A 21,974-nucleotide genomic window follows, 5' to 3' on the forward strand; every position below is an offset into this window, starting at 1 on the left:
CATGGCTTGGCTTGCAAAAGCATTACATCACAACAATGTGATTGGTCACTTGCAATGTTGAACCTGGAACAACATTTATTATGATGATGTGGGAACAACACCAACATGACGATATCATATCATCCGTCTCTCAGTCTGCTGGTTCGGGACCAGATACTGCAGAACCTCCTGCCTAATGGAAGTAGTCTGAACAGTTTGTGACTGGGATTTCTGGAGTCTTTGATGATTCTCCCCATTTTCTTCAAGCACTGCTTCCTGCAGCTGTCCTGGAGGGAGGGAGCTCACCTCCAACTATCCTTTACGCATGCCACACCACTCTCTCGTGTAAGTGGTGCTTTTGCAATACCAGGTGATGATGCATCCAGTGAGGATGCTCTCAATGGCACAGCGGTAGAAGGCCCTGAGGATGCGGGGGCTCATGCCAAATCTTTTCAGTCTCCTTTGTTTATGTGTACTGACCATGTGAGATCCTGATGTACACCCAGGAAACGGAAGGTGCTCTCTCTCTCCACAGCAGCTCTGTTGATGGTGATCGTGGTGTGTGCTTCTCTGCAACTCCGGAAGTCCACTATCAACTCCTTTGTCTTTGTGACATTGAGGCTGAGATGGTTGTCTCAGTACCAGTGCGTCAGGGCGCTGACCTCCCCCCTGCAAGCCGTCTCATTACCTTTGGTGATAAGACCCACCAATGTACTTCACAATGTTGGAGTTGTTAGTGGCCGTGCAGTCGTAGGTGTAGAGCAGGGGTGGCCAACTCCAGGCCTCAAGAGCCGGTGTCCTGCATGTTTTAGATCTCACCCTGGGTCAACATACCTGAATCAAATGATTAGTTCATTACCAGGTCTATGGAAAACTTCAAGACATTGAGGAGGTTACTTAGCTATTTAAATCAGCTTTGTTGGATCAAGGACACATCTAAAACCTGCAGGACACCGGCTCTCAAGGCCTGGAGTTGGCCACCCCTGGTGTGAGTGAGTACAGGAGGGGGCTCAGTACTCGCCACTGTGGAGCACCAGTGTTCATTATGACAGGGGTTGAGGTGATGCTGCCCAGTGTGCGTGCTGATGTCATCCACGGTGCATACACTGTCCAGTCTTATTTAGATCTTCACACAGAGAGGCCACGGCCTGTTATGTGCTGATCTTTCCTCTAAAGTCTGCGATTGTGTTTAGATTGTGTTTAGGAATTGTTTTTCCACTCTCTCCCCTCGCTTCCTTTGTGTACGTTGGTGTGTGTGTCCTTGTGTCCTGTTTCCCTTTTCTGTTTACATGTGTGTTTTATTCTTTGTGTTTCATTCCATGATCCTCCTCTGTCTTGTGTGTATTCATGTATGTTCTCTCTCCCTCCATGCCTCATTTCCTGAACTGTTTCAAAGGGAGACAAGGGGTGTGCCACGGGAACACACACAAAGTCTGCCTCATCCAGGACTTAAAAAACTGTCAGGACTCTTTTAGAAATGCACCCAAGCAGGCAGAGTAAAGACTATTTTATTTTTTACACATTGCAGATTGCATGCATACACATTACTGTAACTGAGTTACGTATTTTTGCATTTAAGAACACATTTTCTTGAAAAACACATATATCATGGACTTAATTAGAATGAAGGGTTTAGTTGTTGAGAGGAGTTAAACTATTAGAAGCACTGCAGTTTCTAAGACGGAATGAGCAGTTCATTCTGAAATAATATTTATTGTTGCTTATCTTTATATTTCTACATGCTGTAGTGCCATTTTTGGGAGCATTTCAAGTTGCTATACATCAATATAACCGTTATAGCCCAAATTTTAATAATATGCATGCATTAAGTCCATAATAACTACATAAATTGCAAAAAAGTGAAATAAACTATAAAAAAAGTTTTTTTCTTTACATATATTTCTAGTTAGAGAAATTTAAGAGGTTTATTCTTCAAAACTGTAAATACAAAAAAGTTGCATAAAATAGTTTCCAACAACACAAAATTTATTTTGAGTGTTTTCATAGTTTCACTTTTGAGATACACCAATTTTTATATAGGCTACTGCAGGGAAAAAGGAAAATAAATATAGCAAATTTGCAAAAAAAAAAAGAAAAGAAAAAAACATCATGCGCATCAAAATAACCTATTCAAAACAGTGCAATTTGAGTTGTAGGCATGCCAGAAACTATTCAGAAAAGCATGAAGTCAAACATGACTTTTAAAAAGATCAGTACAGGCTTATAAGGCCTTGAAGGTAAAAAAAACAAAACAAAAAACAAAACTACATTTTTCGTGAAAATGACATCACTTCCAGTCTCGGCCAGGTAATGGCGGACATACAATAGTTCGCACTTACGTCTAGTCCAGCCTAGGAAGTGTTGCGAACAGCTGATCGCATCGGCAAAGCGTGTTTCTGGAATATTATGTTTTTGTTGCTGCAAGTGCTTTTTATGCAATTTTTGCAAAGCTATATGTGGAAGGAAACTGTGACCTAGGACAAGCTGATGGCATAAGATGTAAGTACAACTCCTTTTGTTTCATATGAAAAAAAAAATATTGCGCTACCTTACGTGGTTCCAGTTCTACAGAGATTTAAAAATAGTCACATCAAACTCGCTCCGACCAGTTTTAAAGGGTTAATAAGACTAAGTTTTTCTCATACCATTACTTATTTAATTGCTAGAATAATCAGTGGAATACTCGATTATGGAAATGATCATTGTATTGTAGTTTATGTTTATTTCAGGCTGTTACTAATTGGTTTTTTTTTCTGTTTATCTAAAGTTAAGACTGTTTTCCCTTATAAAGCACAAGCGAAAGTGCCTCAGCTATCTTCACAAAAGAAAAACAACACAAACTAAGCACAAAGAGACACATAACATACAAATATGTATTACATGATGCAAACATAACCCAGATTGTGTAAAGGAGTAAGACTCACTGAGCAGCTGGATCTAGTGGAAAGCTGAACTCAGATATAACGAGTATATATAGACATAACTTCAGTGTGACAAAGTCACATGGATGAGTGAGTGTTTAAGAAAATGCAATTAAATGGAAAGAAAGATGACACTATTGTAAAATGTATTTTAATATTCTGAAAGCAGAACTGCTTTAGTTATTTGCTTGTTTTTATTGTGCTTTGGACTGTTGACATTACTGTGGAGAGTCCACACTGTAATCAGCCAAAGCCTGTAACAGTCTGTTGCTGAATTCCAAAAAATATCCCTGATTCAAGATTCGGGAGACAGTCACTATCTCTACTTTGAAGATTAGGCTTCAAACTTTCCTTTTTGCTAAAGCATATAGTTAGGGCTGGACCAGGTGACCCAGAATCCTCCCTTAGTTATGCTGCAATAGGTTTAGGTTGCTGAGGGACTCCCATGATGCACTGGGTGTTTCTTCTTCAGTCACTATGTGTTAATAGACCTCTTTGCATGGAATCATACTTGCTATTAATCTCTTCCACAGCATGATTTTTCCCCCCATCCCAACTTGTCGCCCCTGGTTGTACCAAATGTTTCTTCCTTTTAAAAGGGTTTTCCTTCCCACTGATGTCAAAGTGCTTGGTAACAGGGCATCTTATGACTTTTGGGGGTTTCTCTCTTATTGCAGGGTCTTTAACTTACAATGTAAAGCAACAACAACACTAGTGCCGTGCTGGATTTAGGCCTACAGGAGCATGAAGTCCATGAAGACCAGTTTTCACCTGATATTCTGCAAAAAAACCCTCAACAATCGAACGACTTAAGGCCTCAGTCTGTATTCTAATTCAGACTCTCTTTTACAATGGGATTATGTACAGAGAGATGAGAGATAAGAAATACACCTACTCAGTACATAAGTACTAAATATCGATGGAGTTTATAAGTGCATACACTCCATAACTGTCACATTTTGGAGTAATCTCCCTTTTGTCCTTCCTGTTTAGGATTTCTGTGACTGCAGTAAAATTCCCTCCATCCATCCAGTTTGCCTCCAGTAAGCATTAATTTATCATAATCCTGAAGGCTGAAGCACGGCAACCTCACTAAGTGATTTCAGAAGTCTTTAACCACACTCTCATCAGTTCAAGTGTCTCATAATGTTTTTAGTGCTTTTGTAAATCAAAACTGTAAAACTGTAAAAACTTAGCAGGTAGTTTGAAACATAGAGTGTTGGAATGCATACATTGACTCAGACAAAACAGATCTTAGTGCAGGTGTTTGGACCAAGGGAAAAAACAATATCATGTTAACTGAACATCAACATTCAATAAAGACCAAACCAGAACTTTAATAAGAGAAATATGTCTTCGACTTAAACTAAACTTTGTTCTGACAGTGAATTAGTGTGAGCTTTACCTCAAACCTGTTCCTTTGTCTGTTGTGATATTGACATGATGGACTCGGTTTCCGGTGCCATTGTGGAACCGGTTCTGACATAAACGGTAGTAACCAGACCAAAGAGCAGCGCACAATTTGGTGCTTCATTTCGGTGCTTTTTTTCCCTGAGAAATCTAGCCAATCACTTATCCTTTCCATGTAGATACGTTTGTTTTTTTTAGAGCAGAGCTAAAATGACGAAGCCAAAGTGCTCGAGAGTGTGGCTGTACTTCACAGCAAAAGATATAAACTCAGCAGCCTGCAACAAATGCTTAAAGGTAATAATGTGCAAAGGAGGTAACACCTCAAATCTAATGAAACACATGGCGACGCATAGCGTTTTTTTAAAAGCCGAGAAATGCACCGCATTTGATAACTTGCAGCAAGACATCACACCGAGCACATCTACTGCGGGTGTGGTGCTTGTTCTCGGAATTAGCAACATCCAAGAACCCGAAGAGTAGAGTCCTGGCCCCTAGCCCTGCCAGTGTAGCAGAAATGATAACTGAGGATGATGATGGCAGCAGCACCCGTTCTTCTCTGGGTGAGTATCTTAATGTTGTTCGTGTGTAATTTAAGTTGAGTGGGCTAACTACGTTATTAAATTAATGCATGTAAGGTGACACTAGCAAACACCGTCGTAGTTACATGCGGCTGTCTTCTTGTTTGATGGCAGATAGAAAAAGTGGACGAAATTCATAGGGCAGTGACAAAGTTTATAGTCAAAGATCTCCATCCATTTTCAACGGTGGAGTCACCATCATTCAGGTGAAAAGTGTTGTATTACTCTGACATAAAAAAAATAGACTGTATAATACTGTAAAGGTTAATATGTTCATAGCTGCTTAGCTTTGTAAGTCTTCTCTAAATGTGGAATTAGAAAAGACTTTAGGTGTTTATAAGTAAACTATATTTGAATAAAAGGTGAGCTATATGTTTTTATTTTTTATCTGGAAGAAACAAATTAATGAAAATTCAAATGTATTTTCTGTTTATTCAGGGAGCTGGTTTATATGTTTTATTTATTTTATCTGAAAAAAAGAATTACATTTCAAGTCAAAAACACTTTCTTTTTATAAATGTGTTTTTTTTTTTTTAATTCAGAGAGATGTCCTCTGCACTTAATCCGAGGTATCAGCCCCCATCCAGGGATGATCTATCCAACACACTTGTACCTGCTTGGTATTGCGTGGAGAAAAGCAACCTCATCCAGAATTTGGCACAGGTTAACAAGGTCGCTATCACCTGTGATGGATGGACCAGTATTGCTCAGGACCATTTCCTCACAGTGACTGTTCACTACATCTACAAAGGCAAAATGAAGCAGAATGTGCTTAGCACTGAAGCAGTTTATGAGTCACAAACAGGTCCAGTTGTCGCTAAAGAAATATCAAGTCTTGTGGAGCAATTTCACTTGGGAGGGAAAATAATCGCTGCCACTGTAGACAATGCCTGCAACATGGATGTTGCTTTGAAAAAATTGGACTTTTTAAAAGTGGGATGCTTTGCTCATACCCTCAACCTGGCCGCACAAAAGGTGTATGACATTCCTGCAGTTTCCAGCTGGTGTGCGAAAATCCATTCAGTTGTGGTATGGCTCAAATGTTCATCCTTGAGCAAAACTGTGCTCAGAGAAAAGCAGCGAATCCTGAGTAAGTAGCGCATGCAGTTACATATCAAGAAGTATTGTTATTCATATTACCTTTTTTATAGTAATTTAAAATATGTTTGTGTCTCTCTGTGCTTTAATTTGCCAGAGCATAATGTCATTCTTGATGTTAAGAGGCGTTGGAAGTCTCTCTTCCTGATGGTGGAGAGATTTATGGAGCAGTTTGATGCAATCCAGGCAGCTGCTCTGGATCTACGGCTGAGGAAGCCTATGGAGAAGGACAAGTAAGTGAATGACATGAGCATCACTTGCAAGAGCTAAATTATGTCAGTTACCTTTAACATTGCGAATATTTTTCAACAGGCTAGAAAGGTTCACGCACACTGATTTAATCAAGGCAGAAGAGTTTATTAAGTGCATGCAAGTCGTGTGCACGTCAACCATGTGTGTGTCAAGTGACAAGTCACCCACATGCAGCCAAATCATCCCCATCCTGGCCAAGCTGGAGGCACATTTCAGACGATGTGATGAAGACAGTGTTTTCACCTCTTCAATAAAAGAGAAAGTCTGGGGTAGTCTGCAGAAAAGATATCAGGTATTTGCAGACAATATCAATGCGCATGAAAAATAGGGTTACCTTTTTTCAGTATCAGCTCCTATGTTATATCTTGTTTTACTTAAAGGATGAAAACCTTCAGGCAGCTACTGACATCTGGGACAGGTTGGAGAAGGCAGCAGTTGCACATGCCACAGCAGCAGTTGCACAGGTATTTTCACTGTGTGTTCTTTTGCATCATGATGTAGTTTCTATGTTGAAGGAATGCTCTTTTACTATCTGTGTGTCCATAGCCTCCCACTGAGGACCCCAAAGCACAGCGAGGTGGATGATGATGATGATGCTGACATGGACAAGCCAGAAAAATATGTTATTTCAGATTTTTTCTAACACAACCACTACATTCTAAAAGTGATCTTTATTTATTTTGCAAACCTCACACATCTTTTTTTTGTTTTTCAGCTAAGGAAGGTCCAGAAGTCACCCTTAGAAAAGCTGTTTGAGGATGAAGACAGAGAGCTTCAACAGGCTGCTTCTCAAGCAGGTAGAGTCCCCTCAATCACAGAGCAGGTACAGAAGGAGCTTGAAATATACAAAAGACTGCCAGGAATTCCCTCTGGACAAGACCCTGTGCCTGGTGGTGGAGTAAGAGGGATACACTCCCCAATTTATCTGCCCTATCAGAATAATACTTGTGTGTCCCAGCCTCATCAACGCCTTCTGAAAGAGTTTTCTCTTTTGCTGGGCATGCCATCAGCCAAGAGCGATGCCGTATAGCTCCAGAAAAGGCTAATATGATTATATTTTTACAAAAAAACTGCTAAACATCACAGGTTTCATGACAAAGTTTGTGTTTTCAATTGTTTAAGCACTGGTTCCAACCAAAGAAGTTATGTTTTATTGACAGAAAGGGCTAACTTTGTTATCATTTTGCTTAAAAAAATTACTGGGAAAAATAAAAACACAAGAGGTTTTTGGATGAAGTTTGTGTTCTTTATTCTTTAAGCACCGGTTCGAGCACTGTTTAAGCACCGACACCGTTTCAAAAGTACCGTTTTGGCCCCGGTATCGGATAAAACCTAAACAATACCCATCCCTACTCGGGTGTCTTTTGCACACTTTGTTGTGATCTCCAAAAGTTTAATCTGTTCATCTGGACGTAGCGTTTTGTGGGAGAAACGTTTCGTCATTCATCCAAGTGACTTCTTCAGTCTCAGCTGACTGCAGGTTTCCCCAATCTTATAAACAGGACATTTGCATAATGACTGAAACCAGCCCACTGAAGGAACAATGGGCTGGGAGGTCAGTTCCTTCATCATAATTATGCAAATTCCCACAACAATTGAATTTGTTGTGATATCAGGCTGAGTAGCTAGTTGTTGTTTTACAACACATTTTAATATTCCCCTGATCTCATCATCTACTTCTTCTTACCTGAGACTGTGACAGACAGCAGGTGGCTCTCAGAGGACAACTTATGGGATGAAACGTGGACTTGATAAACACAGCTGTAGTGTCCTTGATGGGCGGGCTCTGCAGGAGGAAACAGGAAGTTGACAGCTGGCTGTGTGTAGTTGTTTTTGGTGTCAGAGGAGGTGAAGGTGAGCTGGAAGGAGCCTCCTGGATACTGTGGTTGGACAGAGCAGCTGATGTTGAAGCTTGAGCCCTTGGACACCTGGAGCCCCTGCTGCTGGGCCTCGGAGACCCCGTCCATTGACTTCAAAGTAATGCTTGGCTTAACCAGTGAGTCTGTAAACACACAGAGATGATGAAGAGATGTTACAGCATCCACAGTGTTAGGAAGGCTGAACATAATTCAGTTCAACTTTGTTTATATAGCACCAAATCACAACAACAGTTGCCTCACTCTATATTGTAAGGTAAGGACCAGGGGTGTCAAACTCTGTCATGAGGGCCGCTATCCTGAAAGTTTTACATGTGCAACACACCTGAATAAAATTAGTTGGTCATTAACAATACTCCACAGAACCTGACAGCATGCTGAAGTGGCAGCCCCTAACCCTACTCAAGTAAATTTAAGTGTTTGGAAAAATGTCCTCCTAAAAGTACTTTTATTTCACCATGTTCATTCACTCTCAACAGCAGGTTACAGGACTATCAGATATTGCATCATAGATGTTGTCATAAACAGTTTTTTAACCTGAGCAGTTTATGTGCAGGATGGAGGCAGATTAGGAATGTAGATTAGGAATGGAAATAGCAATGTTAGGAATGACACAGAAAGGATGCAAATCATTTTGATCCTGAACACAGGGACCGTTGATGAACAACGTTGATGAGTTTGTGCCTCTGTTTCTTGCAGAAACAGCAGAGCCACAGTCCAGACGCTCGCAGATAAGGGTTGCTGTCTTCTTGATGGAAGAAAAGACCCATGCTGGTCTCCACTGTCCCCTGTATGGGATCTCCAGTGCTCCTGCACATCAACTGGCTCCTCCCACCAACCTGCCCATCTCCGGACACAGATGGAAGTTACTTATAAAAACAAATACATTCAAAGTCACAGTCTTCGTTATTTCTCAGTTTACCTGTCAGCACTGACCTTTTTAGCCTGCACTCCTAAGGAGGACATGAGAGAAAGATCATGAGTATGAGGAAGGATTTGGACTGGAGGTCAGGCGAGGAGGGAACAAACCCCTCCCACTGCTTTGGACTAAACTTTTTATCAGCTCAAAAACATTGTACGAGTTTAGGATGAACACAGAGTACAAGTCCGATGATGCCTCTAGAGTAAAAGAAACAGCCCATCTCGTCATTCTGCTTTGTGATATATGCAACCTGGTTGTAGTGCTGGAGGCTGGCTTAAACAGGGTGGATGAGAATTTGTATACACCCTTGATCAGGGGTCTCAAACTCGCGGCCCGTGGGCCATTTGCGGCCCACGTCACCTCTACTTGCGGCTCGCATATTGATGTGAAGAAATATTTTTTTTTAATTATTATACGAAAAAAGATTTAAAATGACGGCAGAGTGTTACAGGCATGGCCCTTTAAGAGTGTAGTAAAAGTAAGTAAAAAAGTAAAATTTATTTATATAGCGCTTTTCACAAATAAAAAAAATCACAAAGTGCTTTACAACACAGGTAATGGAAATATAAAACAATATAACAGTAAATAAAACAGCAAATAAAACAATATAAAACTATAAAAACAGCATAAGAGAAAAGTAATAAAATGCTTTTCTAAATAAAAATGTGTTCAGCTGTTTTTTAAAAGAATCAATGGAGTCCGTGCAGAATTCCACAACCGTGGTGCCACAGTCTGAAAGGCTCGATCACCACGAGTTTTAAAACGAGTGTGTGGTACCACCAGCAGTCTCTGATCTAATGACCTTAGAACCCGAGAAGATGAATGTGGTTTCAGCAGGTCAGATAAATATCGAGGAGCTTGACCATGTAGGGCCCTAAAGGTTAGAACTAAAATTTTGAAATGAAACCTAAAATTTACAGGCAGCCAGTGAAGGGAGGCCAAAACTGGAGTGATATGAGATCTTCTCTTGGTGCCTGTTAAGAGATGTGCTGCAGCATTCTGCACAGTCTGAAGACGATTTAAGGCTGATTTGTTGAAACAAGTAAAAAGGCCGTTACAGTAGTCTAAACGAGAGGAAATAAAAGCATGAATAATCATCTCAAGTTCAAGCTTTGATACCATTAGTCTGAGTTTAGAAATATTCCGTAAATGATAAAAACACTTTCGGACCAGCTGCTTAGAATGCTGCTCGAGCGACATCGAGCTGTCAAATATGACACCGAGCTTTCTGAGGCTTGATTTTACATAAGGATCTACAGGGGTGGGCAATCTCAGTCCATGAGGGCCGGTGTCCCTGCAGGTTTTAGATGTGTCCTCGAACCAACACAGCTGATTTAAATGGCTAAATTAGCTCCTCAACATGTCCTGAAGTTCTCCAGAGGCCTGGTAACGAACTAATCATGTGATTCAGGTGTGTTGACCCAAGGTGAGATCTAAACCTGCAGGGACACCGGCCCTCGTGGACTGAGATTACCCACCCCTGGTCTAGGAAGCTGTTATGCTGCCTGATTTCTGGGACCATGTGGAGCAATAATTAGAGTTTCTGTTTTGTCAGAGTTTAGTTGGAGGAAATTGTCATTTAACTATTGGTTGATTTCTTTCAGACAATTACTTAAATTAGACAATTTATAATACTCAGACATTTTGAAGGAACAGTATAGCTGGATGTCATCAGCATAGAGATGATAGGAGATATATTTATAGCGCTTAATAATTTGGCCTAGGGGGAATATTTAAAATAGAAATAGAATTGGACCCAGGACAGATCCCTGAGGTACCCCACACTGCAAAACTGTTGATTCTGATGTCACATGATTCATGCAAACAGTAAAAGATCACTCAGACAAATAAGATATAAACCATTTTAAAACAACACCAGTAATCCCAAACAAGTTCTTGAGTCTGTTTATCACGATACTGTGATCTACAGTATAAAAAACAGAGCTGAGATCTAACAGGACCAGCACTGTGTACTCATGGGCGGTGTAGTCCTTGCTGCAGGGAGAGTGTGTGGGACCGCCCTGCCCACAGTGTGTGAGTGAGCGTGAGGGAGGGAGAAAAACAAAAGTCGAAAAGTTCGAGGTGAGTTTGAACTCAAGAGTACCTTTGCTCTCTGCAGTGTCCATGTCCTTTGTGTGCTCAGTCACCTTTGACCTTTCACCATTGTTATCCCATTAGGCCCAGGTGTACTTTGCCTGTGCTAATGTCCTACACTTAAATAGTAATCAATAAATATTCTGCTAAATACTGACTCTGTCTGTTGATTTTGAATAAATCTTTATTGAGCTTACAATCAAATAACAAGGTCAGTTTTTCCACCAGATTCACTCTGAGGAAAAGCACTACCAGCTCACTCTGTGTGTGTGTGTGTGTGTGTGTCATTCACTGTGCTTCAGTAAAGATTCAAGTTTCAGGTATTTATATTTCCTATCACCTTAAATCTTCACTCAAAGACAAGTATCTTTGACAGTGTATATATAGATGTATTATATATAAGAGACAAACATTGTTCGTTTAATATGTTGGCATTACTAAATTTGGTTCGATGCTTACATATATGTGTAAAAAGAAAATGTATGAGCTGTGATAACTGTTTCTGATAGAATGAAGAGTAGACTGATATATGAAATATTCCTTTATTGGGTGAGAAAATCAGACCATGTCATAACTGCTTTAAGTCATACAGAATAGATATCAGAGCCTTAAACAGGCCGACTTCTGCTAAATGGGTCAAACTGGGCAGAAAGTATACAAACACATAACATCCTTATAGAATATAAGGTGGCCAACAGTAATGTTTTAATGTTCTTCGTTGTCAAACATTTGTATATAATAAGCGACATAATATTCAGTACTTAGTTTAAAAAGTTTACTCTTCGGCTGCCCCGCTTCAGCCATCCGCTGTTTTTTTTTTCTGGGACCGGTTGGGGTGAGAGAAGGAAAACAGGGTAAATACATGCTGTGGAAGAGAGACAGAGATTAATAACAGGTGTGATTCAATGCAGAGAGGTCTATTAACACATATTGAGTGAGCACATTTTAAAACCACTGGTTTTTACCTGTGCTATATAAATAAAGTTTGTTGTTGTTGGTTACCTCCCCATGTCAAACTCTGCTTGACTGTCTTAGCGATGTCAAATCGTGGATGGCAAATAACTTTTTCAACATTAATGATCACAAAACGGAAGCAATTTTATTTGGTCCACATCTTTCTACTGATTCTCCTGATGTGGATTTTGGTGTTTTGAGCTCCCATCTGAAAAGTTCGATCACTAATCTTGGTTTTAAATGTGATTCCGCAATTACCTTTGATGTTCACGTGAATGGGGTGGTAAAATCTGATTTTTATCACCTCAGACGCCTATCGAAAGTCAAGCCTTTCCTTTACAAAAGCAACTTCCTATTGAATTTAGGATTTTTTTTAAAAGTCCTTTTATTTGTTTTGAAATGTTTAAATGGTCTGGCTCCTGTCTACTTTTCTGATTAGCTGAAGCCACTCGCTCGCTCCGTTAAGCTGAGCAGCTGTTGCTAATGGTTCCTAAGTCGCAGCTGAAACTCAGAGGACACCGAGCTTTCTCAATTGCGGGTTCATTGTTTTGGAATAACCTTCCCCTCCATATTAGACAAGCGTCATCAGTGGAGGTCTTTAAGGCCAGATTGAAACCCTATTTTTATTCCCTGCATTTTAACTCTGTGGGAAACTGAAATGTTTCTTATTAATGTACTCTATTTTAAATTTTGCTAGTTGCCTTGATTTGTGTTTTTAAGCACTTTGGTATTTCTGGTGTATTTTTAAAGTGCTATACAAATAAACAATGATGATGATGATTTAGCCATTTAAATCAGCTGTGTTGGGTCAAGGACACATCTAAAACCTGTAGGACACCGGCCCTCGAGGCCTGGAGTTCGACAACTGTGTTGTAGACAATGAGAGGTGATGTTCCTGACATTGTGCTGTTTTTAGTTTCTAATATGTTGGCTAATTTGGGATCATTACTCAGACCTGCCACTGGATAATTAACCAAAACTCTCTTCTCAACAACTGCTCTGGGGAAGGGTGATTAGTAGAGAGAGACTATGCTCGTGTCCAGGGACGGCTGGTATTAATGGGGTGACAGTGCTAAGCCCTCCCGTAAGTGTCCATTTTCAACCATTTGCTTTTTTAAATTTTCACTGAGTTGAAAGGAATATAGCCAAATTTGCCAAAGGATATTAATTTATTTTATATATATATTTTTTTATTTCAGTCTGAGTTGCTTAAATTGCCTTAAAATGACTAAGATGAAAAAAAAAATCCAACCCATCTTTACATGCCCCTCGGAACCATTTTCAGTCCCATTGAAAACCATTATAAATGCAATTTTTCATTCCACATTTATTTTAACATAAATTAATACATTCCTTTATGTTAGGATTAGAGATAACTTTTGCACGTCGGACCAGTATGCATCAGGTGATAGAGTGTCTGTGGTGTACGAGACCTGTCAGAGGTCTGGTTGAGCGTTTGTAGCCTTGCTACCAAACCAGCATTTCATCTCCGAGAAAGTTATCCCAGAGAGAAGTAAAGCAAGTGTGTAAGTTCATCTCTGAATGTTTGTAAAGCATTCCCACGTTAAGCATGACAACTGATATATGGAGCAACTGCCTCTTCTCTCTCCCTCCCTCTCCTGTTGCTACTTCAGTCATGAAACTGAAGTGTGTACATTTTAAGACATCCTCGGGTTTCAGGAAAAAAGTCGTCAGATCTCACGTGTCAACACAAAAGCTCTCAGACAGAGAGAAGCCTCCTTTAGGTGGCACTGTAGTCAGGTCACAGCCAATGATTGTAGAAAACATAGACGTCGCGACAGCGACAGTAGTTCTCACTACGCTGTTTTATGTTCAAGGGGTCTCCTTTCTCATAAGTTTAATTGTAATTACTACCAAATTACTGTGAAATTGGGGTGTGATGTCATCATAACAGTTTTGACTGGCAGCTGCAGTCACGCAGAAACTCTGTTCGGTAGTGATATGTCGGTCCCGAACGAAATGGCTCTTAGAGCGGGATCGTTGACGTGAACGACGCAAGCCGGCTCCTTATCTTTTTTTTCCTTCTCTCACCCTCTCTCTCGCACTTTTTTTCTGCTTCACTCCGCATGCGAGCCTTGTGCTTTGTGCTGGGCAGAGGGGGGAGGGGCGCTAGTTACACTGTCAGCAGCACAGGAAAAGAGCGGGAGGGAGAGGGAGAGCAAGAGCCAGGGACAACAACGTCACATTAGAAAGGTATAGTAATCATCCACAATTATTTTCAGCTGCGGATGATAAAGGATTCAGAAAGTTTATACATGCTTTCAATCGTGTAATTTAAGTTATCTAGGTAGCTCTGTTTTGAAGTTCAGTTAACACTAGAAATGTGTTTTGTCTCTAGGGGCCACTGTATATATTTATATATAAACATATATAAATAAAACCACTTTTTTTAGATTAGTAATTCCTTTTGTGCATAATTTTATATTATTGTTAATAATAAATTAATTAAAGCAACAAAACAACCTGAAGATCCCTTTTTAGTGAGCCGAGCCGAAAGAGCCGGTTCTCTAAAAAGAGCTGGAAATCCCATCTCTGTTCGGGCATGGCAGACAGAGCGGGGGTGCAGAGAGGAAGGCCAGCGTTTACACAGCGGGCTGCTCAGTCACTAACTACCGTTACTGTACTTTTATTATGAGTATTATACAGGGTGGATTATATGGATACACTGTAATAACATGGGAATGGTTGGTGATATTAAAGTCCTGTTTGTGGCACATTAGTATATGTGAGTGGCCAAACTCCTCAAGATGGGTGGTGACCATGGTGGACATTTAGAAGTCGTCCATCTTCGATACAACTTTTGTTTTTTCAATAGGAAGAGGGCCATGTGACACATCAAACCCTTAAACTTATTGGTAATGTCACAAGAAAAAGTATGGTGTGCTTGGTTTCAACGTAACTACTACCAGTACAACCCCCTGAGAATTCTGGGGATGACATGGAAAATTCATCGGAGGTGGAAACGGAGGAGCTGGAGTCCAGTTCTGACTGGGGTGAAGTGTCATCTGAAAATGAGAGTGGAGAGATGGATGAAGCACCAGCAAAATGGACTTCAAAAAATGAAAGAATGGTGTGGTCTTCCACAAACATGGGGACGGTAAACTATGTACCAGCAGCCACAGGATGTAGCCATGGACTTACACACTATGCCACAGCCTGAATCAGTGACCCGAAATCCAGCTTTTCACTGTTTCTGACTGATGAAATCGTGCTGCAAAATCGTGTGTCCATGACTAATCTGCATGGGAGATGTGAGGTCGCAGACTGGCGAGATGTTGACATGCAGGAAGTTCAGGCTTATGTGGGGCTGCTTATTTTGGCCAGTGTTTACCGGTCAAAAAACAAATCAACACTCAGCTTTTGGAGTGACAAATGCAGACGGAGCATTTTTCGGGCTACAATGTCCAAGAAGAGATTTCATCAAATCAACAGGGCGCTGCATTTTGATGATAAACTTTCCCGACCCCAACTCCGCGGTGTCAACCTGGCTGCATTCCGGAAAATGTGGACACACCACCTAAAGATGCTGTTCAACCCAGGCAGAGACATATGTGTGGATGAACAACTTGTTCCATTCAAAGGCAGGTGCAGCTTCATGCAGTACATGCCAAAAAAGCCAGCAAAATATGGTCTGAAGATATGGGCAATCTGCAATGTCGCATGGAGACTGCAGGCTTACATGGGAAAAGCAGCCGATCATCATGTTGAGGTCAGCCAGGGGATGCGTGTGGTCCTGGAACTAACAGAGGGGCTTCAGGTACACGTCATCACATGTGACAATTTTTCTCACTTCGTTTGCTCTGGGAGATTAGCTACTCAGGAGGAAACTGGCCCTGGTTGGCACCATTCGCCAAAACAAGTCTGAGCTTCCGCCTCACTTGCTTCAGACAAGAGGGAGAGAGGTCTTCTCCTCGATCTTCGCTTTTACCATGACACACACGCTGGCCTCTTACATCCTGCGACGTGGCAAGAGTGTCATCCTACTGAGCACAAAACACTGAAGTCCAAGTGTAAGTGATGATGTGAAGAGAAAGCGCACGATGATAAAGGATTTCAACAAATGCAAAGGAGGTGTCGACAGCCTTGATAAGGTAGGTTCATTACGCATCAGTTACGCACACATTTATTCATTCTTGCTCATATTTTGTTGTGTAAAATATACGTAGGTTTAATGTTTTAATTTTTGTATTTTTGCTTGTTTATTTATTTATTTTTTTGTTAGGGTTAGGTTGTTGGCACCTACTTATGCAGGAGGCGAACAAATCAGTGGCCACTGGCCCTTTTCCACAACCCCCTTGACATCTCGCTGTACAATGCCTACATCCTTTGGACCGCAATAGATCCATCCTGGCAGCAGCAGAAACCATACAGGAGGAGGCTGTTTATTGAAAAGGTGGGAGAAATGTTAGTAAATCCACAGATAGTGCTGCTGTAGGCCCCTCTCCAGTCATTAAATCGAAGGGCAGGAGGCAGTGTGACTTTTGCACAGACAAAAGAAGGAGAATTGTCAACACCTGCTGCAAATGTGGAAAAGTTACATGCAAGGAGCACAGTCTGGCCCAATGACTGTTGAAAACATGAACGACGCGACACCGCCTCCTCCCATTGTGCAAAAATAAAGCCAAAATATCTCACTTGTGGAGGCTGCCATCTTGCAGTTTTGGAGCCAGAGTCTGCACAGTGGTGTCCTGAGGGGGAGCGACTGTGTCACGCTCCCGCCCACACGTGACCGCAAACACGCCCCCTATACTTTTTACGTAGCCCGCCTGCTCCAGTTTATTTGATGATGGGTTTACCGCGACTGACGACTCGTTCAATTAAGGTAAATACAACCACGTCACTGTTATGGAAAAGAAACAGAGCTTATCATCTTATAGTTCTAAAAGCACTCTGTTGTTAATTCGTTTGCTAGATTAGCCGCTAGCAGACATAATGTGTTGAGGGGCCTGTTGCTAGCTAGTTAGCGATGCTACACACCTGTTACTGTTACTGTTAATATCAAAAATATAATGCTGTCCTTTCAGATTTCAACATAAGACTGAGTGTAATGGATCTAAAACTGTTTAAATCTTCAGAGCTCTCTACAGCCTGGTAACATGGAAACTTTAAAAACGATAGCAGAATGTTTCAGTAGTGTAGTGTAATTTGTTCTTTTCATTTAATAATAGAGTCCATATTATATCAACAGCTACATTCACCCTGGACAGAAACTAGAGGTTTGGAGAAACTTCTTCCCTTTCTTTCATCACAGCTGTCCTGTGCCAGAACTTCTGTTGACCCACTGAGAGAGGCTTCATTTAAGAAACACCAGGAAGACTGAAGCTCATCGCATTGATCAAGCAGGACTCATGAATCTCCGACTTCCCTTCCGTGAGGTGTTTGTGGACCTCTGCTTTGCTGGGGGATGCACACTTTCTTTTCTTCTTTTATCATTCTGCCATCATGCTGTTAGATATCACTCCATCACAACCAAAGGCAGCTGAAGCACTAGCAAGGCAGCGCAGGATGGGGCGGATTGACAATGTGTCAGTAGCAGCACAGTGCTGTGACATAATGATGGAGCAGTTTGCAGCAAGTTTGCATATCTCGATATTGTGATCTTCTCTTTAAATAAGGTTCGCCAGACCAACCATCCCCTACCATTAAAATACATAGCATGCTTTTTTCCTGTTACTTTCTTTGGAGATCAATATTTTCCTTTTATCTTTTTGCTGTGGATACCAACTCCTTTTATTGGGGACATTTTGTTTGAGTCAGTATGTTGTCAAATAGTTGTGATATTGCAATTGTAGTTTATTGCCAGATTTTACATTTTTAAGTACATCCCTGGCTGCATCAACAGAAGTTGAATAGATTTTACTGGCATTCTAATCATTCAGCCATCAATCCTGCATACTTTACTTTTGGTTAAAAAAAGGCATGTGCTAATGTTTACAGAAAGAACTAGTCAAAAGGTGTGTGAGAGTGTGTGTTACTGGCATTCTGGATATTCCTCTATACAGTTTTGTTAGAGATGCTATGACAAGGTCTAGCTGCCACTGCTCATGTCACCTGTGATGAGCCACATGCAGAAATGCAGAGGCTGATAAAAAAGCTAGCTTTTAAGTCACTGCTGCAAAGATACAGACATGAAACATAAAAAGGAAGGGAAACCTAAAACTTAAACCATATGAGGAATAAAAGACACTCTAAGAAGATGAGCTCAGACTCTGACACAAAGCAAGAGGAGACAACGACTACATACACAGAGAAGGGTGATTAAGCGAAGTGGAGACAGCTGGGGAGACACAGGTGGACATATATAGCAGACAAGACAAAAAATGGACTACATACAGAGGACTTGACATGTGAGGCCTGCACACTAAGAGAAGAAGACAACTGAGAACAGGAAGCAAAACTAAATACTCCAAAGAATACATCACATAAAACATTAAACAAACCACAGGTTACAAATAAGAATGAAATAAAGAGAAAAACAAAATCCAGAACTTAGTCTGGATTAAATGACGCAGAACCATGTGGCATATGTTTTTTTTTTTTTTTTTTTTTTTCTGTAAAGCACTTTGAGCTGCAACATGTCATATAAGTAAAGTTCTGTTTGAAGGATTTTTTATAAGGAACATATTTGCTGTATTTGAATATTAAAATGCTGAACTTTCAGGCATCTGTGGCAGAATCACTGGATTCTGTCACAAGAGCTAACTTTCTTCCCACAACAAAAAAGTCCCTAAAGTAACTTTGCAAGAAAGTTTCAGAAATCAGAAAAAGAAAAAGGTTAGCTAGCACAGTGTGGGCCCTGTGTGTAGAACACCCAAGACAGGACTCAACTAGCTTGAATACAGCTTTTGTGTTAATAATTAATAGAAATGAAAAAAAAAAAAGACCCACAGAACAAGGCAGGAACAAAACTAACTGGAAAGTAGGACAGACAGGAGTAGGAAACACACAGCATAAAGGGAGACTGTGATGAAGGACAGAGGGAAACTAAAAGCCAAAATACACAGAAAGTAATCAGGAAGATGCAACACACCAGAGAATAAAGATGAAATAAATTGGACTAATGAGACAGGGGAAGCAAAACTGAACACCATGCGCATAGGACAAAAGACTAAAAATAAGACAGGAAACAAACAGAGACTCAGACTCCAGACAGCCGTATATTTGGATACTGACACGTTTAGTGTTTTTGTTTTTTTTGCTTGTTTACTGAAACATATTCAAAATGTAGTTATATAATTGAAATGGGTGTCATGTGTAAAATCTCACCTTTCATTTGTGGGTATCTACATTCAAATTGGATGCAATGTCAGCTCCTTAAGATGGGCCACTCTGTGTATAAAGTAAAATAAAGTAAATGGACAAATTCATATTCAATTCAATTTGTTTTATATAGCGCCAAATCACAACAACAGTCGCCTCAGAGAAAAACCCAACAATCATATGACCCCCTATGAGCAAGCACTTTGGTGACAGTGGGAAGTAAAAACTCCCTTTTAACAGGAAGAAACCTCCGGCAGAACCAGGCTCAGGGAGGGGCGGGGCCATCTGCTGTGATTGGTTGGGGTGAGAGAAGGAAGACAGGATAAAGACATGCTGTGGAAGAGAGACAGAGATTAATAACAGACATGATTCGATGCAGAGAGGTCTATTAACACATAGTGAGTGAGAAAGGTGGCTGGAAAGGAAAAACTCAATGCATCATGGGAATCCCCGGCAGCCTATGTCTATTGCAGCATAACTAAGGGAGGATTCAGGGTCACCTGGTCCAGCCCTAACTATATGCTTTAGCAAAAAGGAAAGTTTGAAGCCTAATCTTGAAAGTAGAGATAGTGTCTGTCTCCCGAATCCAAACTGGAAGCTGGTTCCACAGAAGAGGGGCCTGAAAACTGAAGGCTCTCCCTCCCATTCTACTTTTAAATACTCTAGGAACAACAAGTAGGCCTGCAGTGCGAGAGCGAAGTGCTCTGATAGGGTGATATGGTACTACAAGGTCATTAAGATAAGATGGGGCCTGATTATTTAAGACCTTGTATGTGAGGAGCAGGATTTTGAATTAATTTTGGATTAATCTGAGTGACCTGATCCTGGACCTTTTTTTTCCTTAAGGAAGTCTCTGATAGTATTGCTGGATCTGCTGAAGCCAGTTTAGAGACATGGATGGGGTACTGCAGCTGAGACCCGTGTGTTCTGGTCAACGAGTGGAGCATCACTCAAGCTTGCTGTGCCAAAGCTTCAGGTCATGTGAGTACATAGCCCCTCCCTTCAGAGCTGGTTTCCAAGTTGACTTTGAAACAGTTGTAAATCAATGATACCTGTGTGTGGCAGAACTGAATGTAACTGTACAGGGTGGGCCATTTATATGGATACACCGTAATAACATGGGAATGGTTGGTGATATTAAAGTCCTGTTTGTGGCACATTAGTATGTGTGAGGGGGCAAACTCCTCAAAATGGGTGGTGACTGTTGGGTCTGTTCCCACAAACCCCGCTAATTCTAGAGACTTATTCATCATGAATGAAAACAAGACAGCCAGCGATCGATCGATTACTTGCGCAAGGGAGGCCTCATCTGTGTCCAGCACGAAAATGACCCCAAATCCGGCCTCCTCTCGCTGCCTTTTATTGAGAGACAGTTCACACAAAACACAGCAAAGCAACGCCCACATGGTTCTAAGGCATTGTATGTATATGTGTGAACTTTTATATGTAAGTAGGAATGTGTGTGTGTGTGTGTGTGTGTGTGTGTGTGTGTGTGTGTGTGTGTGTGTGTGTGTGTGTGTGTGTGTGTGTGTGTGTGTGTGTGTGTTTTTTTGGGGGTGCGTTTGTGTGACCTCCTGCTGACCAAAAGGGTCATAAAAGCAGGAAGCTTACAACACAAGAAACAGATCTTTCAGATAGGATGTATCTACAATAAAACCTCCCCCAACACAGAGTGGTTAGAGGTGCTCAGGATCAAAGGAATGGCTTTGATAATACTGCTTGAACTAAGACTGTACAAATTTAAGAAACACAATGGCAACATTCAACAATTAGACCTAACAGTGACCATGGTGGCCATTAGAAGTCGTCCATCTTGGATACAACTTCTGTTTTTTCAATAGGAAGAGGGCCATGTGACACATCAAACTTATTGGTAATGTCACAAGAAAAACAATGGTGTGCTTGGTTTCATTGTAACTTTATTCTTTCATTCTTTCAAAGCAAAAATAGGATTAATTTGTTTTCTCAGGTAACTAGAATCATATTTATTTAACCAGAATTACTAAAAGCTCTGAGAAAACCCATATTTAGGTGTTTCTTCAGAAAAAAGAAAACACTGTCCAGAAAGGGAGTGTGTTTCTGTCACAGAGAGGCAACCTGTCCAGATGTACAGGTGTAACCTTTGCTGTCATAGCCACCGCACCAGATCAAGAAATGTTAAACAAGGAAGTCATATTTAAATATTAGAATGAAACTTCCTGTTTCTGCTTGTTTGTCAGTCCAGCGCTTCCTTTTTTTAGTTTAATGTAAATGAGTCCCTATATAACTCATATGTACACTGTATCTTTGTGTCAGGGGCAAAAGGTATATATGTTCATATTGAAACGCTGAGTACAAAGAGAGTGTGTGTTAGTACAGATGGTTATTGACTGCAGAGCTGTCTGCATGAACACCAGAGAAGAACCAGATTCAAACCTGCAGGCTCATTTCATGTCTGTGTACAGAGGTGCTGTGTGGACCACATTTGAGCTATTGCTTTGTCTTCATGGACAATTTTAAACAGATGATTATTTACTAAGAATAATCATATATTTCTTACAGCAGTGTGTGATAAACTAGATATCTGTGTTTAATATAAAGTGCTGCGTGTCCATCAAACAGTGGAGAG

General features: G+C 40.8%; 1 protein-coding gene across 1 annotated transcript; it reads left to right on the forward strand.

The window, feature by feature from the left end:
- The first annotated feature begins 5,011 nt into the window (after positions 1-5,011).
- On the forward strand, positions 5,012-7,506 carry LOC120438641. Its single transcript, XM_039609074.1, has 6 exons — positions 5,012-5,094; positions 5,431-5,978; positions 6,084-6,219; positions 6,299-6,530; positions 6,619-6,702; positions 6,785-7,506. Exons 2-6 carry the CDS (start codon positions 5,435-5,437, stop codon positions 6,821-6,823), a joined length of 1,035 nt encoding a protein of 344 aa, XP_039465008.1. The 5' UTR covers positions 5,012-5,094; positions 5,431-5,434; the 3' UTR covers positions 6,824-7,506.
- The last annotated feature ends 14,468 nt before the right edge of the window (positions 7,507-21,974 follow it).

The sequence above is a fragment of the Oreochromis aureus genome, linkage group 3 (genome assembly GCF_013358895.1).
Source record: "Oreochromis aureus strain Israel breed Guangdong linkage group 3, ZZ_aureus, whole genome shotgun sequence".
Taxonomy (NCBI): domain Eukaryota; kingdom Metazoa; phylum Chordata; class Actinopteri; order Cichliformes; family Cichlidae; genus Oreochromis; species Oreochromis aureus.

Excerpts from the sequence above, each read along its gene's own strand:
- LOC120438641 (XM_039609074.1), top strand. The coding sequence starts at position 5,435 with ATGTCCTCTGCACTTAATCCGAGGTATCAGCCCCCATCCAGGGATGAT. Across the intron at positions 6,220-6,298 it reads AAGCCTATGGAGAAGGACAA|GCTAGAAAGGTTCACGCACA; the intron begins GTAAGTGAATGA and ends ATTTTTCAACAG. Across the intron at positions 6,703-6,784 it reads CCACAGCAGCAGTTGCACAG|CCTCCCACTGAGGACCCCAA; the intron begins GTATTTTCACTG and ends GTGTGTCCATAG.